The sequence below is a fragment of the Macaca mulatta genome, chromosome 1, assembly GCF_049350105.2.
Source record: "Macaca mulatta isolate MMU2019108-1 chromosome 1, T2T-MMU8v2.0, whole genome shotgun sequence".
Taxonomy (NCBI): Eukaryota; Metazoa; Chordata; class Mammalia; order Primates; family Cercopithecidae; genus Macaca; species Macaca mulatta.
Window position 1 is genome coordinate 156,196,328 of NC_133406.1, and position 19,082 is coordinate 156,215,409.

The 19,082-nt window shown below is 41.4% G+C and overlaps 2 protein-coding genes across 16 annotated transcripts in view; one reads left to right on the forward strand and one right to left on the reverse strand.

The window, feature by feature from the left end:
• The window catches only part of UOX (urate oxidase), a 32,967-nt gene extending 24,043 nt beyond the window's left edge, over positions 1-8,924 (forward strand). For 2 of the 9 annotated variants that reach the window (XM_028831953.2, XM_077987977.1), the window contains 5 exons: positions 1,803-1,989; positions 4,002-4,125; positions 6,174-6,257; positions 8,209-8,301; positions 8,392-8,924. In XM_028831953.2, coding sequence (XP_028687786.2) covers positions 1,803-1,989; positions 4,002-4,125; positions 6,174-6,257; positions 8,209-8,268 — 455 coding nt within the window. In that variant the 3' untranslated portion in view covers positions 8,269-8,301; positions 8,392-8,924. Of the gene's footprint in view, positions 1-1,802; positions 1,990-4,001; positions 4,126-6,173; positions 6,258-8,192 lie in introns of all 9 variants that reach the window. The other 7 variants (XM_001103553.5, XM_015144127.3, XR_013412595.1 and 4 more) reach the window with 6 other exon arrangements.
• Positions 1-19,082, reverse strand: part of SAMD13 (sterile alpha motif domain containing 13) — a 98,664-nt gene that overhangs the window by 24,677 nt on the left and 54,905 nt on the right. The window lies entirely within an intron of this gene.

The window sequence follows — 19,082 nt, forward strand, 5'->3', positions numbered from 1 at the left end:
TTGCTTTATAGAGTTTTGGGAACTAAGTAAGATAAAGACTGAAACTGCAGCAACCAAAGGTACGTCTACAGAGAGAAGTTTCTTAGCCAAGGTTAATACCCTTCCTTTCACGCCCTGCCACACTGTGTGTGAGTTGGAGGGGACCAGGAAGGGAAATGGTAAAGTTTGCTGGGGCTGAACTGTCTAGTAAAGAAAGATACTAAGTTGTGCAATACTTAATCCTTGACATGAATCAATCTTGCTAAACTCATTCATTCATTCAACAGATACTTATTGATTGTTTCTGTAGTTCTACTGGGTTTGAGGCTCACACTCACTGCATGTAACAATGTTGATTTTGTGAGATCATGACTTTATACATTTAGAATCCAATAAGCTCAGCCAGCTGAAGGCATTAAGGCATTGCTGGTATCTTTCTCTTGCTCCTTCTTCAGATGTAGCTTCCAGTAAGTACTTCAGAAAGTTAAACAAGGATGATTTCCTGTTTCACTGCATTATCCTGGAACATTCTGCACAGAATATCTTCTTTAATCAGGACATATCTGATTAAATGTTTTATCTGATAGGTGTATACTGAAGCATGGAAAATACAGAAATATAGACTTTATTTCCCTACTTTTGAAACTCCACAGCTCCTGAGTTAACTGTAGCAATGGAAACCACATAGGTGATGTAAACCATTGCATTTTTAAGCACTTCCTTGGATTTTAATTGAGGATCATGAGTTATATTCTTGTTCTTCAACGAAGACCATGTGTGTAACGATACCTGACACCTCTGGCTCTTGATTTTTAGATTAAACATACCAAAAAGAATAGATATTGGTCGGAACTAACAAAGAGACTGAAAAAAAGGTTTTTTTTAAATAATCATGCCATGGCACTTTGCTATTAGGGTTTGTCAAGTGCTCCCTGAATGTCCCCAATTCTTGCCAGCCTGTGCAGACAAATAATGTCATAGTAATGTTAATACTGTTCTTTTTTAGATGACACCTGTCACTCTTCACCTGCCTCATTACCTTATGAAGGGGCAGTAGAGACAGAAGGAGAGCCGTATCATCCCTTCCATTGTTTTCAACTCCCCCCTCTCTCCCTCAGGTACCCATGAAACAACTTTGTCCCTTCTCCTTCAGCAGAAAAAACAAAAGCCTTTATAGATATCAACTTAGGCAGATCTATCCCTTGTGAGTCACCAGCTCCATCTTCCCTGTCTTATTTAGGCTCAGCCAGGCCCACGCTGCTACCCATTTATGAAGCTGCCTGGTTTTGCTGAGCTGATAACCATAAGGGAACTGGGATGCCATCACAGCCTAGTGGAGATTGGGATCATCAGCTACGGTAGCTGATCAGCATGAGCACTACCCCCAGTAAAGGGATCACAGTAGCAGGTAGAGGAATGGCTCTTAAGGACCTTATTAACACATTCCAGCAAGATCACCTGTTGGAGGAGATGGAACTCAAAATACATGAGGTGAGTTGGCCAAGAAGACACTCCCGCATGTAGTTGAAAGGAATGTATTCATTTCTGTGACCTTCAATACACAATGGAGTTTAATCTTAGACCTTCAGATTTTCTAGGGCAAGACAGGGCAGGGAGACATGGAATCCGGATGGAAGCAAAGGCACACTATCCTCTTCACTGGGACTTCAGAGGAAGTAGGATGACAGAAAACATGGGCGGTGATGTAGTTTTTGTATAGAATGTGTCATGTTTTAATGACCAGGATCCTCTGTGCTAGGTATCAGCAGCAAGGCACTGTTTGTTTATGACCTCTGCCACTCCTGACTTTCTACTTGAAATAGGACCCCCCGTCATTCATTCTGGAATCAAAGACCTCAAGGTCTTGAAAACAACACAGTCTGGATTTGAAGGTTTCATCAAGGACCAGTTCACCACCCTCCCTGAGGTGAAGGACCGATGCTTTGCCACCCAAGTGTACTGCAAGTGGCGCTACCACCAGTGCAGGGATGTGGACTTCGAGGCTACCTGGTATGAACATGTGCATGTCGTGTCTGCCCTTGTCCCAGGGGCCCAGACTTCATCGAATCTTAGAATGTAAAAGAGAAACTTAGAGGCTATTCAACTCAACCTCCCACTATTCAGAAATCCCTTCTGTTTATTCAATTTATTAAATTGGTAGTTCTTAAACATGCATGTGCATCAGAATCACACAGAATCAGAAAACGAAGCTTGCTGGGCCCACCCCCAGAGATTCTGATTCTGTAGGACTGAGATGGGGTGCAAGAACATGCATTTCTTGCAAACTCCCAGGGGATGCAGATGCCACTGGACCAGGGACCACACTTGAAGAAACACTGCATCAAATGAAGAGAATATCTGGCCTTACTACCTCATAGTGATGCAGAGAAGGCTAAACGAGGGTGACCACTTGTTCCAGTTTGTCAGGGACTTCCTGGTTTTAACACGGAAAGTCCCATGTCTCAGGAAACCTCTTGGTTCTGGGCAAACTGGGATAATTGGTCAATCTAGGCTAAACTCAAAATGATATGATGTTCACAAAAGCATTTTATAAGCATTAAATGCCTTAAAAATATTGTCAACTGAAATAACAAACTGAGAGAGATTCTCAAAGATAATGAATTTATTTAGGAACACACAGGAAATCTGCAAATTTGTGGGCTGGCTGCAGGAAACATAGGTGTATCCTAAGAGGTTGAGGCAAGGGGAAGCTTTTAAAAGCAAAAGGAAAATGTGTACGTAATTTGTTTTGAGACAAAGAGAACACTGGTTACAGTGGCTATCATGGGAGTTAACGCCAGCTCATTAGTGGAGACCGTGTCAGGCAAGTGTTCTTGTACATCCGGCTAGCTGTCCTTGTGACTCACGTCGCGAGCCGCTGTTTGAAAAGTCCTTGGCAAAATTCTTGTTACAGGCATATGTACATAAGAGCCCTTCAGAGAGTCTTTGCAATAGTTCTTACAGGCATCTGTGCATGAGGGCCCTCCCTCAGCTTCCTGGCTCTATTTATTTATTTATTTAGCGTCTGACACAAGTGACTCCATTTTGATTCTGATAACTCACAATATAAAGGTATGATTATTATTATACCCTGACAGGGAGTAATTAGACCTCTCGACTTTCAGAACTTGCTTTTTGATTAGGTATCTCATTCCTTTGCTAAAGCTCTGTAGAAATTTCTACCCTATCATAAACTAGAATCCGCATGCATACCCTTCCCCCATCACCCACTCCCACAGCATTCCCTCCCACTGGTGTAGTTTTTCTCTGCTTCTTTTATTATGTGATAGGTTTTTAAATACATGATGAGAACGTCACCTCAGTCTTCCTTCCTTTTTACTTCAAGTGCTCTCCATGGGCAGCAGCCTGATGTATTTATGTTGAAAAGAGCATGAAATTGAACATGCCAGAGGCAGGATAGTACTGTAGGCTGGGCCTCCTACCAAAGAGAGGGACTTAGAGCAGATCATGTAACTTTTAAGCTCAGGTTCTTCTTCTCTAATTGGGGATAATAATAGTACCTACTTCAGCTATATTGAGAGAATTCAATGACATCATCACATAAAATGCTTAGCACAGAAAAATCTGTCTAATCTAAAAACACAGAGGCTGGCACAGAGTAAACCCCCAAATGTAAAAATTCAATGAGCCAGCCAAGCAGAGCAGCAAGATGGTAAGAATACTTGGGAGTCTTCTTCTTAGGTTCTTCGAACATGACAGGAAATTTACCCTAAAATGCCCACCGGGCCCTGGTGCCAAACTATGAAGACAGTCTAGTGATGCTCAATATGTTTGTTGAATGGTGTGTGTGTGTGTGTGTGTGTGTGTGTGTGTGTGTGTGTGTATGTGTATAGGGGAATGGGAAGTGAGGTGTTTTGTTTTTGGCATTACAAGATACTAATCTTTTCTAAAAACATCAATAACATTGTTTTCTGGGGGACAGATAGGTCACTGCTTCTTAGCTTCCTAATACATTCCTAAAATTCCTTTCAGGATCCTCAGTGACCTTCTCTGTGTTTTAGGGGCACCATTCGGGACCTTGTCCTGGAGAAATTTGCTGGGCCCTATGACAAAGGCGAGTACTCGCCCTCTGTGCAGAAGACCCTCTATGATATACAGGTGCTCTCCCTGAGCCGAGTTCCTGAGGTATGTTCTGTCAGTTGCCATTCTGAGGATTGGGAGAACGTGTGTCTTCTGTCAGCTCTGAGAAAGAGTTGAGAGTTAAAATAAGAAAGTGGAAGACACATGAAAAATGACATCTGTTGTTGTTCAAAAGCTTGTTATAGCAAGTGAGAAGAGAGCAAAAATGGAAAAATCTGTCTAACCTGAAAACACAGGCCACGGTTGTAGTCCTTGAGTTTTGTTGAAAATTGTTTGAGTCCCTTCAGCCTGCCACTGATTTAAGCCTCATATTCAGGACACTTGAATGACTTGAGGGAGAGGGGAAATTAGACAAAGGTTGTGTGTTTCAGGAAAACCAGACAATGAAAGATAGATGTAGAGAGATTTCATCCATCCATCCATCCATCCATCCATCCATCCATCCATCCATCTGTCCATCTACCTACTTCCCCACCCACCAATTCATTCATTCATTTATTGAATGGTGATTATGTCTCTGGCAGCACATGAAGGATACAAAGATAAATTAGATATAGTCACTACCCTCAAAGAGCTCATCATTCAGTGAACAAACAAAATAAGTAAACTAACAATTCAATAGAGAAAAGAGTATTATGAAAGTACAGAGCAAAGCAGCTAACTCAGGTATAGGAGATGGGTTCAGCCAGGTTTTCTAGAGGGAAGGGTGTTTGATTTGAGTCTAGAGGTTATCTGAGTTTACTCTCAAGGGTGAGGGAGTAGGGTAGGTATGGAGACAAGAAATAGCATGATACAGTTGTTTACTGTTGAGGGTCTACCATGTGTGAATGGATATATATGAATGAATTATAGTCACTCCATATAGAAATGAGGCAGGAACTACAGGAGCCAGTCAAGAGAGCCTTTTTAGGCTTATTTATAGAGTCTGTACCTTATCCTGAAGGCTTCCGGGAGCCACCAAGGGGTTTAAGCAGGATGTTTTGTGCCAGATTTGTACTCTAGAAAAATCACTGTGACAGAAGTGTGATGAATGAAAAGGTTGATGGACCATAGGCAAGGAGACATGTTGGGATCTATTTCAGAATCTTGCAAAGAGAGTCTGGGCCATGGTGGGGCTGGAGAGGAGGAGTACCATCCTTAGACCTGGACAAGAGAGACTCCGGCCATGGCTCAGCATTTTACAGGCCCCGTTAAGGCCTTCCTCTAGCTATGCCTCCCTGCACTGAGTGAACAATCAGTGGGGCCACAGCAACATACCCTGCAGAGGCCCAATGCATTCCCCAGAATTTCCTGTCCAAATAGCCGTGAGACTACTTCTGGAACCTGGGCAAATCTCTTCTCGAGATCTGTCTTCCAGAGGGCGAATCGTGCTATTGGTGTTCACACTTAGGCCTGAGAGTAGGCAAAGGGGCAGATGTTTGCAGGAGGTATGGATGGTGCTTGACATGCAAGCTGGAGTGTCTACCCCTGTGAGTCCAAGAGAGAAGGTGGGATGGGCCAGGAGCAAGGGGCTGGCTCTTCCCATGCTGCCATGCCCCGGCATGGTACTCCAAGAAGTTAGAGAATTTTAAATTAATACCTGGCCTACCAGGTTGTCATGAAGGGTATATTTGTCAAGTTAGAAGAGTAGAACATATTTCACTCAAAACATTTTAGCTTGATTAATATAACTTTAAAATCTTTATACATTTGGTATGTGGGTCTCCAATTATACTCTTACTGCAGGGCCTATAAGTGTTAGGTACAGGCCTGAAAGGTGGGAGTGGAATGAGGAGGAATTTAGAAGGTTGACTGGCCAGTACCTGGAGGCCAGTTGGATGTCGAAGAGGTCTCCCACATTTCTAACCCGAGGAGCCCCTTCTTTTCAGAGAAACAGATGTTGTACACTGAGGGGAGAAGAGTAGGCCCACCATCTAATCACAGAACTAGTAGGAGAGAACAATGTCGGGCAGTGGAGGTACATCAGAGGGTGTCTCCAAGTCAGAGAGAGAACCTGACTAATGGGTGCGAGGGTAGGGGAGGTGAGGGTGGCTGGAGTGACAGAGATGGAGGCTCGCAGCTCCTAATGTGATGCATACCACTGTGGATTCCAGATAGAAGATATGGAAATCAGCCTGCCAAACATTCACTACTTCAATATAGACATGTCCAAAATGGGTCTGATCAACAAGGAAGAGGTAAGAGAACTTTAAATATATTTAAAGCACATCTCTGTCCCATCCCCTTCTGCCTCCTTATAAGCCCGGGATGATAGTGTCACCGAATAAAACTCTTAGCAACTGTTGCTTTGGGGAATATTTATAGTTGCCAGTGATTACAGCCCTCTTCAATTCTGGGCCTTTCAATGCCTGAGGTTGGAGTGCCCTCGAAGTGGATGAATAATTATAGAAGGTTGGAAGTCCAAGAGAGAAAGACGGAGAAGGAACAGAGCGTGCCCAAGGAAACAACTCTGAGATCTGCTTCTCCAAAAAGTGCCATACAAGGACACAGCTTCATTATTCTCCATCATGAGGCAATGAGGAGAAAAAAAGATTCTATTTTTCACTTTCTTCCATCATTCCTACCTTTTGATTAACTAGTCAGTTCAGTGGCATAAAATACACATAGGAAAACATGAAAGAGTATTTATGTTTCTAATTGCAATTACAGAAGGTAAGGTGCAGAAATTAATTTTTTGAAAAGAACCCTTTGTCTTGGAAAAAGCATTTCTCCTGCTTTTTTTTTTTTAAGCCATGGCAGAATGTTAAACCACTCAGTGTGTCTGATTAGACAGCCTTAAGTCCTGACTGGTGGGCTGGTGTGGTCAGTTCTTGGGAGATCAGAACCATTCTTCCCTCTTGGACCACATTCAGAATAAGATTTCTCAATTTGCTGCAGCTTCCCACACATTTCTATTATCTAGAAAACATTATTTTGAGTAACTTCTTTTAGTATGTGTTGGGGAGTAAGATAGGGAAGCAGCCATCTATTAGCATGGCTCTGCTCTAGTAGACTTATATCCTTTGGTGGATAAGCGCTAATGAAGGGGGTCTTCAGAAGGTCCCACATTCTGTACCTGCTGGCCCAGAAGCCTCACAATCCTTCGGGCCAGGTACCTCCTTTCTGTTTTGCGAGTAATGTGCGTGGCCTCTAGCAGGCTTTGAACACCATCAGCTGCAGGTGGAGGCTGGGGGAGTCACATCTGGAAACAAAGGTCATGCTTAGGTGCCCACATAGGTGATCTAGAGTTCTGAGTTGCTGAGGAGAGCAACCTTGGTCCCACATGTTGTACATCCAGCCACAAGGAGAGGCAGCACTATTTACTTTAGAGGAAGGAAAGGATATGGCTACCAGAATGTCATTCATTAGAATGTAAAGTCTTTTTAAAGCTTTCTAAAGGGCAGGAGAGGGACCTGAAAGTAATCCTGGCCAAGTCCACCAAAGGCAAAACAAATGGACCCTAAATAGAAAAAAGGATCAGGTGTCATGACTGGAGCAGTGCTTAGCTCAGAACCCCAGGCAGAGGGAGGAGGCCTCCTGAGGGCCCCGGACACCTCAGGTCTGCACTAATCCCAGCGTGCTGGGGGGCCGCGCCCACAGGGTTCTTCCCTCTAGGAAGTCAGACTCGCAGCTCCCTCATGGAGCCCAGCTGGGGACTTGGAGTCAGGAAGGCCTGAGTTCCTTTGGGTCAGGGCTCTACATAAAGGCACCTGAGTGGCTGAACAAGCTGTCCTTGTGTCTGAACTTTGAGGATGGCTGGAGCCACTCTTGGACTCTCACCCAGCAGGTATGTACAAAGTGAACATAACACATGAGAAACAGGAAGTTGGACAAATTGACACCAGCAGAGAAGTGACAAATGACAGGGTGGGAAGGTGGAAGAACTCTAAAAGCACTGCTATCTGGAGGCACTTAGAATTTAGAATTCTATAATTTAGAATTGAGTGAACAACCCTGCAGACCTCAGACATTTCTGAGGGCATGGTGATCTTACAGCATTGGACAATGACTCATGGTCAAAGTGAGTCACCAAGGAAAGGTCAATTGTGCTCAATACACTGCATTTACAAAGCAGGGATATGGAATGCATTTTTAGAAACATTTATATCTCAATGATTAACATTTTTCAAAAGCTTTTAAGTTTTCTAGAAAATTGACTCATCTCTCAACTATTGCCAGAATAATAAGGCATTACCATGCTTGAAGTAACTTTAATGGAGGACATATACATTTTCCTGTTTAGTAAGTTGTTTTTGCTTTTAATATTGAGTCATAGAAAGGAGGAGAGAGCTATTTTAATGTCCCTTAAGTTACCATGTGGTTTTTCTACAGGTCTTGCTGCCATTAGACAATCCATATGGAAAAATTACTGGTACAGTCAAGAGGAAGTTGTCTTCAAGACTGTGACATTGTGGCCACCCATAGGAGTCCACTCTCAGCTGAGGAATTCCTTCAGTCACTTGTGATGCTGGAGATGATAGCATGTAGCCATGTAAAATTTCACACTAGTATATTGATTTATAGTGTTCACTTTCCTCCAATATGAAACAATTTATTTCTTCTACACTTGGCTCAGCAAGGCATTCTGTGGATTACCTTATTAGTAATTATAACATGCTTTATGGCTATAGTTTACTTTAAAATGCTGAGCAGTATTAGGACAGTTATAAATCAATATTTCTTTTTGGTTGTCTTATGCCTTCGTATCTTAGAGAAGCTTTAGAATCAATTCATTAAGAAAATAATCATTAATGGGTGTGTCACATCAATTAATTTGGGCACAGTTTTAAGAAACAAATAATGTTTTCATCTTACTGATGCTTCTAAGTAATGCAGAAAATGAAATAAAATTATATTGAAAAATATCACCATTGTTACTTCATTTGACTGAATATTTGATTTTAAGAATGCTCTAGCATATATATATTGATTATTTGTTTCCACTCTGATGGTACTTCTGTGATCTTAAGGTATTGATTTTAAACTTTTTCAATCCTTAGAGAATATTTAATACATATGAGGGTACTGAAAACGAGTATAAATTGTTTTTCTTTGAATAATGCATCCGTTATATGCACGAAATGTCACACTTAATAAATGTTAAGACAATATACAAATGGGTACATTTAGAAAGAAGACCAGAGAATATATATGTGAAAATATCAGCAATGACAATTTCTGGATGATGGGATTATGAGTGATTTTTATTTTTCACCATGTACTTTTCTGAATCTTTCAAATATGAACAATTATTCCTTGTATAATCAGAGAAACAAATATAGTTGATGATTTAAAGATGCATACAGATTTGAAGGCTGATTATATCAATTGACTAACACTACCATTGTATACATATAATAAAACTTCACAAATTACAACTTTAGAAACCCATGATGAAAACCTGTCCACATGAACATTCTGGGTAACCTCTTCCATTTAAAAAAATCTTCATTTAAAAGATAAAATCAAATCTTCATTTTTAAGAATTGCATACATATGAGCCCTTAGTATTATATGTTAATAAGACTTCATTCACCTTTATAATACTACTACTTAAGGTTGCATGGTATAGTGGTTAATTGCACAAACTCATTTAAATCCTGGCTCCACCTCTCAGTAAGTATAAGACCAGTTTCTTCATCTGTAAAATGGAGGTGAAAAGAGAATCTACCTCATAGGTCTTTTGAGGATTAAATGGGTTAATGCTTGTAAAGTGCTATGGTAATATTTGGCCTGACACAGAAATTTCTACATATGTGTTTGTTGAATGTAATAAATGCCTGCCTTCTTTTCATTTGTTATTAGGCCCACATAGAAAAGCCATCATTGGCCTCTGGGTCAGGCAACAGATGGGAGGTGTTGAGAGCAGCAAACCCTACAAGATGCTGGAGGCGATTCACAAGCAAGTGCCTGTTTGGAAAATAACGTGGGATAAGAACAATGAGATAATTTGATGAGGAAAGGTTGTGCTACATTGAATACTCATGTCACAAAATGTGCTTCTACATTATGTAACTTACATGGTCAAATGACTGGTACATTTCATTCCTCTGCTAATTTGTTAATTCTGTTCCAAGAGGAAAGAGTCTAACATGACTTTTCAAAAACAAAAAACAAAACAAAACAAAACCCTCAACTTAATTAGGCCTTTCTTACTTGATGTTCCCTTACTCTTGTAAGTTTTAGAAACACTGTATTTGCTTCACAGAAGAAACCCATGTTAGTGCAGAATCCTTAGAAATTGTGGCCCATTTATACATATGTGCATTTTGCTTCTCCTGAGCTCTTAGCACATTTACTGCGCTAGATTGCAAATGAGCTATTGGATGTCATATACCAGGTGTGTGGCAGGAAAGCCTGTAGTATGTGAAAATTTCAAGGACCAAGTTCCTGTTTTGTGAAAGATGTTTCCTTCTTAGAACTGTGAACGATGGGGCTGAAAGCCAGCTTTGGGTTTCACCCGTTCCTTTCAGTTTGGCAGAGGGGCAGGCAGAACTGAACTGTAAACACCTGTGAGGTAATTTGTTTTAAAAACACTTCATGATTTTGCTAGGAAGGCTCCAGGGATTCAGTTCCAGTTCTCTGGGAAGCAGAGTTGCCCTTACAACACTCTCCTCTCTCCTTACTCTCTCTCTCTGCTCACCCCAACCCTATCTTAAGTACTTTCATGGAGGAATCGTGCAGGTGGTTCCAAGCCCACGTGCTGCCGGGGAGGCAGTTTCCATGGCATTCAGTGGAGCGGGCTGTCATGTGGGGCTTGTGGTTTTGGCAGCCAAGATTCTGCCTAAGGTTTGTTTCATATTCTTTAAATTTCATCTCATAATTTTCATAGTGGCAGACTCAGAAAATATATATCCTTCCTTTTCCTTTTTAGAGTCAGACTTAAGTTCATACCATTCCTTATTTTTAGACACCAATGTTTTCCCTCTCTTTTTTCTACCCCAATATAGAAGCATAATAAGTCTTTTGAGACAGCATTTTACTGATTTGTCATTGTAACAGAATTTACCTTCTTCAATCACCTGCAGATTTTAACTAGAGAAATTTGAACTTTTTCCTAACCTCTTTATACTTTGTCCAGAAGGAGCATTTCCTTTCCTCCAGACTCTGAGGTGTGTGGAGTTGGCCCTTTGCAGTCGCCTTTGCTAGACCTTTACAACTTCTGCTTTCTTGTCTGCACTCTTGAGGAAGCCAAAGCTTCTGCCCAAAGAGATGAAGCCTTCTAACCAGACACACAGGACCCTTCCAGCTTCCACATACTTGAAACTTATTCTCTGTATGTTTCACAGTCTTAGCACTTGTTTCTCTTAGAGCTTAGCTACCTGTCATTTATCCATTTGCCCAGGCTCCCTCTCAGAAATTCTTAGTTTTGTGGATCCTATTAAGACCCTATTGAGAATATGATGGCTATGGACCTTCTTCCCAGGAAAACGCTCATTCATGTCTCTACAGGTGCCTCTACCTCTGCTAAGGAAGTAGTTCACACATTATCTTTAAAGTGTAAAGGCTTCCAATAGAAATCTGCCACATGAGCAATATATTCAAGCAAACTTAGAAAGTATACTGCTCACCTTTACATAATAAAGAAATAAACGTAGTATTAGTTTCCTTAGGCTGCCACAACAAATTACCATAAACTTGGTGGTGTAAAACAATAGAGATTTATTTCCTCATAGTTCTAGAGGCCAGAGTCCAAAATCAAGACGTGGGCAGTGTGCTAACTCCAAAGACTCCAGGGGAGATTCTGTTTTTGCCTCTTCCAGCCTCTCATGCCTTCGGGGGTTCCTCGATTCGCAGCTGCATCACTCTAGTCTCTGCCTCCATGGCTGAATTGCCTCCTCCTCTTTCTGTCTGGCAGGTCTTCCCTGTATGACTCTTATAAGGACACTGGTCACTGGATTTGGGGCCCACCTGGATAACCCTGGGTGATCTCTTCATCTCAAGATCCTTAATGACATCTGCAAAGATCTTTTTTCCACGTAAGGTCACGTTTGCAGGTCCTGACAATGAAGACATGGTCTTCTATTTTGAGGGCCACCATTCAACCCAATACACCAAGTAAGAGGTCAGTGAGCTTTTTAAGGGCAGCTCTTCTGGTGTATGTGGATCTTAGCTATACACAAGCTACTCTTCCCTTTAGATCTGGGGGATGGTACCATACACCTCCTGATTTGATCAACTGTCACATAGATGTTTATAAAAGGGTGAAGAGCATGGACTTTGGATGCAGATAGTACTAAGGTTAGACTGGGCTCCACCAATTTCTAGCTGTGTGATCTTGAGCAAGTATTCTCTAAGCTTAAGCTCTCTTGTTTATGAAATGGGAACAATAATAACACCTACCTCACAGCATAGGGTAGCCAAGCATTAACTGAGATCATGCATGAGCTAGAATGCCTTTGGCTGCAAGTAACTGAATACCTAAGAGTGTCTTAAACAGAAGAGACGTCGTGCTTGCTTCAGAAGTTTAAGAAGTAGGCTATCCCAGGATGGAATATCTAATTCAGTGATGGCATCAGGACTCAGGCTCATTCCACCCTTTGCCCTGCCATCCTCAGTATAGGGTAATGTTTTCTCTATGGCCACAAAATGGGGGATAAAGCTCCTGTTAAAGATGCGCTGGTACCTCCTGCATGACAATCTCAGGGTCTTACTGTATTTTTCATGGGGAAGCTGACCTGTGATACTAAGAGTAGTTCCAGGAAGGAGACTTGAAAATGGGATTTGGGAGCTGGATCACCCACTGGCTCACTAGCAATGAGCCTTTGTAATACTGTAATCACACAATGGTTAAAAACGTCTGCAGAGGTGAATTGGGATAAGATACTGGAGAAAGGAATAGACTGGCAGGGGCAAAATCTCAAATGCTTGAGAGGTGTGGGGGAAATGGTTATTATAAGCACTATGGAATTTGAATGGGTGTCACTGGGAACCATTAATACATTAAGAAAGGCAATGATAAGTTGAGGATAATTAATAACTAATATAAAGTAGACCATGAAAGCAAGAGGGCCTCCTTGGCAACGTATGAAGACAGTATACATCTAGATGGCACAAAAAAAGCTTAGGATCAGACCCAGGTCTTAATTATTAGAATAGCAGAGCTCCAAGGAAAATTGAATTCTCCACCCTTGACAGCTCTGTCACACTAAGGTCAGAGTCCTGATTGATGCACTTCAAATCTTGAATCGTCAGCTTTCCCTGAATTCTCTGTGCCTGCAGAACTGGATTATTTCTCCATGTTAAAAGCTAGCACTGCCCCTCTTGCTTGAAGACAATGCAGAAGCTTCTGCTTACAAGGAAACACATGCCTCCTTGGGATATATCCCCACCTCCTGACCACCAGATCTATAAATAGGATAAGTCACATCGTACACCAGCTAGACACATGCTGGGCTAGCTAAGGAAGGAAGGAGACCACAGGCCAAAAGAGTGGCAAAGGCCCAGCCAATAGATATAAAAGCTGGAAGATTATACATGGGTGATGGATAAAACCCATCCATTTTTCAAATCAAGAAGCAAGAAGAGAAGCAGTTTCCATTCACATGGATGGACAGTTGCATACGTTTATAGTGTTGTCCCAGGATGACATTAAATTTTCTAGCCTTTGTATATGGGACCAGGATCATCAAGACATTCCCTAGGACATCAAATTGGTCCATTATACTCATGAGACTATGTTAATTGGACTGAATGACCAAGAAGTGACACTTATACTCTGGAGAATGGTAGATAAACCCATCAAAGGCCCACCACATTAGTGACGTTTTTAGCAGTCTGGTGGTCTAGGACAAGGATTGGTGAAATCTGTCCCACCACTTGTTTTTGTAGTAAAGTTTTATTGGAACACAGCCATGCCCATTTGCTTATATATTGCCTATGGTTGTTTTCATGTTATAATGGCAGAGTTAATAGTTGAAACAAAGACTATTTGGTCTATGAAGCCTAAAATTTTTTACCCTTTGACCCTTTATAGGAAAAGTTTGCTGAGGGTATTATAGGACATCCCCTCCAAAATAAAGGACACATTATTGCATCTCAAGCTTTATACCACTAAGAAGAAATCACAGTGCTTGGTGTTCTCTTTTGGAAGACTCATATTCCACATGTGGTAATATTTCTCCAACACATTTACTGGGTGGCAAGGAAAGCTTCCAGCTTTGTTTGGGGCCCAGAGAAGTAAAAGGCACTGGAGTAGGTCCAAACGGGGTACAGATATTCCTTCTGCTTGAACCATGTGAATCAGCAAATTCTATGCTATTAGAGATGTCTCTGATTGGGGAAGATGCTGTGTGGGGCCATGAGTGAACTAAAACACACAAGCATTTATTCTCTCAGTCAACAATAACAAGCAACATAGAACACTTCTGTCAAATGTTTGGGGATTTCTCTCCACAACAAGCAAGCAATCAATTCTGCAGCAGGCACCCTTTGAGTGCCCTCTAATTCCGTTCTATTCTTACTCTATCTACCTGGAGACAGCATCAGATGCCATAGCTTAAGGAATTAATGCCCAAGACTGCCACCACCGCCCCACTCCAGGCAGCCTTCAGACGACAGTCTTAAGCTCCAGGTTGTTTTACCTGTGCTTCTGACCAACTGGCTATAAATCAGGGATCCCACACTCCCCACACACACCCTGCTCCTTGGGTTAGATTAATTTGCTAGAGCAGCTCCTGAAACTCAAGGAAACACCTACTTACATTCACCAATCTATTATAAAGGATATTACAAAGGATTCAGATGAAAACATGCATATGGTTAGGTATGGGGGAAGAGGCGCAGAGTTTCCATGCTCCCCACAACCCCTGGGTGCACCATCCTCTAAGAGCCTCCATGGGTTCAGCTATTTGAAAGCTTTTCCAGCCATGCTCTTTTGGGTTTTTATGAAGGCCTCATTACATAGGATTGATTGATTACATCGTTGGCCATTGGTGATCAACTTAACCTTCAGTACCTTTCTCTTTCCCAGTGGTTGAGAGTGGGCTGAAAGTCCCAACCCTCTAATAAAGCTTTGGTCTTTCCAGTGGCCAGCCCCCATCTTGAAGCTACCTAGGGACTGCTTGCTGTCAGTCAATTATTAGCATACAAAAATACATCACTTTAGAGATTCTAAGGATTTGAGGAGTTATATGCCAGGAAATTGAGTGAAGACCAAATATATGTTTTACATTCTCACAGGGGCCTATGCCAAGACCCAATGGGAAAATTACAACATAAACTCCCAGGATTCTGGAGCAAGGCTATGCTATCTGTAGCAGAGAATCATTCACCATTTGAAAAATAGCTTCTGGTGTGTTACTGGGTTTTATAAACACTGAAGTCTGACCACGGAACATCAACAGAATTTGTGGCCAGAGCTGCTCATCATAAGCTGGTTTCTCTCAAACCCACCAAGTATTAGGGTCTGGCAGGCCCAGCAGCAATCCATTGCAAGATGGAAATAAGAGATCCAGGAGCAGGTAGGGGTAGGGCTAGAGGGCACAAGAAAGGCTCATGAGCAGGTGGCCCAGATCCCCACTGCTGTTTCTCCAGCACCTCTCACACTATGGCCATTAAGGAGAGGGTGGTTCTTATGACAGTGGTGAAGGAAAATCCTCCCAATGAATACAGTTTTAGGAAATACATCAAAGAGTCATGTACTTTGTGTGTAATGTGTTTCTAGGTAATAATGTATACAAATTTGTGGGCAGTGGCAATTGGCTTGGTTGGTTGGTTAGACACTTGGAATGAGAAAAATTAGGAGATTGGTCAGAGGAAAGAAGCTTGTAAATGGGCCTGTGTGGGTGGACATGAAATCTGAAGATTTTTGCTTTGCATCTTAATGTCCACTGAAGAGCATCAACCATGGATGAGACACTAAACAATCAAGCAGACAGAATGACTTTGCCAGTGGATGTCAGTCGGCCTTTGTCATTGGCAATCCCAGCGTTGGCACAAGGAACTCATGAATAGCCATGGTGGCAGGGGTAGAGGACATAAATGGGCCCAAAAGCCAGGGATCTGGCTTTCCATTACTAATAATAACTATTGCTAACAAACACCCAAACTTCCAGCGGTAGAGACCAATATTGAGGGAGACCTTGATATGGCACCTACTTGGCAGCAAGTTAAACACATTAGGCACCTTTTACTTTGAAAAGGTCAGTGATTAATTCTGACTAAAATGGATACATATTTTGGGTATGACTTTGTCTTTCCTGCCCACAGGGTCTCAGTCAGCACCACTATCCAAGGGTTTACAGAATTCAACATAACATCACTCAGACCAAGGGACAAAGAGATCCTCTTTAAAGTAAAGGAGATGTGACAAGCTGTAAGTGATCATATAGTCCTATCACATACTCTACAACCCCAAAGCTGCTGGCCTGAGAGAGTGATGGAATAATCTCTTAAAGGTACAACTGAGATGTCAGCTTGGAGATAATACCCTGTGATGATGGACAACTGCCCTCCAGGATGCAGTGCATTCCCTAAACACTTGGCTCTTATATTGTGTTATGTCCCCAATATGTAGAACACGTGGATCTGGTAACCAAGATGTAGAAATAGGAGTGGTTCCACTTGCTATCACTCCCAGTGATCTACCAGGGAAATCTGTGCTTCCCCCACCCCCTCAAATCTAAGCTCTGATTGTCTAGAGGGCCTATTCCTAGGGGGGATACTTTTACCAGGGAACACAGCGAGAGTCATTTAAACTTAAAGCTATAGGGTTATGCAATCAGCCAACTCGACAATTCTCAAGATAAAATAGCTGTTCCAGTTTACTGCACAGAAAGAACCATAATCAGACCAAAACTTTAGAACATTTATGAAAGGGAAATGACGTTGTAGAATGTGACAGTGCTGTGAGTTTTAATTGAATGGTGGAGGGGGCCAGTGACACATATAACTCAGATCACTGCATTTTTAGAAAATCATAGAAATTGAGTGCCGAAATAAACCTCTAATTGGACATGTTTATTTTAGTGGCAACTGAAGCAAGAGAGGTTAAGACTTGTACAAGGTCTTGCGGATATTTTAACAGCCGATCTGGTACCAGAACCCAGGTCTTCTGACCCCAAGTCCAGGATTCCCTGCATCCACCACTATGGATGCATAGCTCCACAGTTTTCCTTTTTAACCATGTGTGGATTAGGCCAATGTTAACTTACTTTGCATTCTGTATATGCACCATACAGAAGGCTGATCAATAACTTGCAGACATTCTGGTGGCAAGAAGTCACCTTAGCATTAAAAATTCATAATAGAAATTTGCCCAAATAGGCAATTTAGCAGACTGGTGTCAACCTAATTGGCTCAAATTAATGAATGCAGCTCCACTCAGATTTTTTTCAATTTTATTAATTTTTTTTCTATTTGTTTATGACCCACATATACCTTTATTAAAATCACAACAGTATCAGAGACCTCCCTTTCATTAGTCTCACAAAACCATTTTGAATGTCATTGAACACTCATTTTGGATTGGGTACAGGATCCATTTGGAATTCACCAATGCCTCAAACCAGCTTCTCTAAGTCTTTGGGGACCAACAAAAACATATATGCATTTTGCTTAGCACATTCCCCTTAACTCGACATAACAATTTTTCAAGGAGCTTCAATAATGCAAGGTTTCTTTTTTTTTTTTTTTTTTTTTTGGTTTATGTGACCTTTTGAAAACAAGGCATCTAGAACCACCCAATATCCATTTCATCCACCTATAATAATATTTTATTTTAGCAGTATTAGGATGCATCCCATCAGCAGTATTTAGGTTCAGCATACATTAATTAATTCTGTGACAGTACTGAGCTTGAAGTGGAATGAGATCATAGTAATAAAACCATATTTTTAATGCATTTTTAATGTAATACAAACAACTGTACAGTGTATTCTCTTCAGTCCTCCATCAACTTATGAGACTGGTACTATAGAAGAATTGCCAGCTTCTCCAAAGTATCCACCCTTCTGTCCCTGTTTATCTGGATACTTGGCTTCCTGAAATAAAGACTACAGTTCCAGCCTCCCCTGCAGCTAGGTATCACCAAATGACTAAGTTCTTGTTAAAGGAATGTCAGGGAAAGTGCTATGCGCAGTTTCTCATACGAGGTGTCCTTCTTTACCTCTTTTGCTTGGCTGGAATGCAGTTGTGATAACTGAAGCCCAAGCAGCCACGTTGGATTACATGGGGAACTATGTGTTGAGGATGGTGGAGCCACACAAGAGGAATGAGACCCAACCATTATGTAGCAGCCCTGCCATCCCTGAACTGCTTACCTTCAACTCATATGCATCATAGAGAATTTCTATCTTAAGTCATTGTTATTTTTATCAACTAAAAATAATCCTGAATGATACACTTGAGCTACATTGTCCTAACTGAGATGTGCAGTAAGCATGAAATACACACTGGATTTCAAAGGCAAATGAAAAGATTTTACAAAATATATCATCAATAATTTTTACATTGACTATATATTAAAACTACAATATTTGGATAAATTGGCTTAAAATAATATTATTTAAATTATTTTTTCCTGGGTCACCTTTCCAAATGTGATTACTGGAAAATTTTAATTTATATAAATGGCTCACATTCTGTTTCTATTGGGCACTGCTAGGCTGGTGCTGCTCTGCTCTGTTTCCGCATCTGCACTAGAGAATAGATGAAGTTCCTGAGGCTAAGAGGAGCCATATGACTTACCCAAGTTCCCACGTGAAGTAAATGGCAGGACTGGATTCAAGCTCAGGTCTATCTGGTGCAACCTCAGTGACTTCACCCACTACCTACTGTGTATCTCAACTGGTGTCGTTGGGTTCAGGTATAGCAGACAGAATACTATCCCAAACACTAATTATTATAGGCAGAAATTGCTGGTGGCTTGGAGTTTTATTGCCTTGCACTCAAAATGTGTTTATAATCTGATGAAATCTATCATATTATTCTCAAATCACATATTCCCCCGCACATAAAAATAAAATGTAATCATTGAAAAAGGCTATGAAACACAATTTGCTGAATGCTTCTGCTGCCTTTGA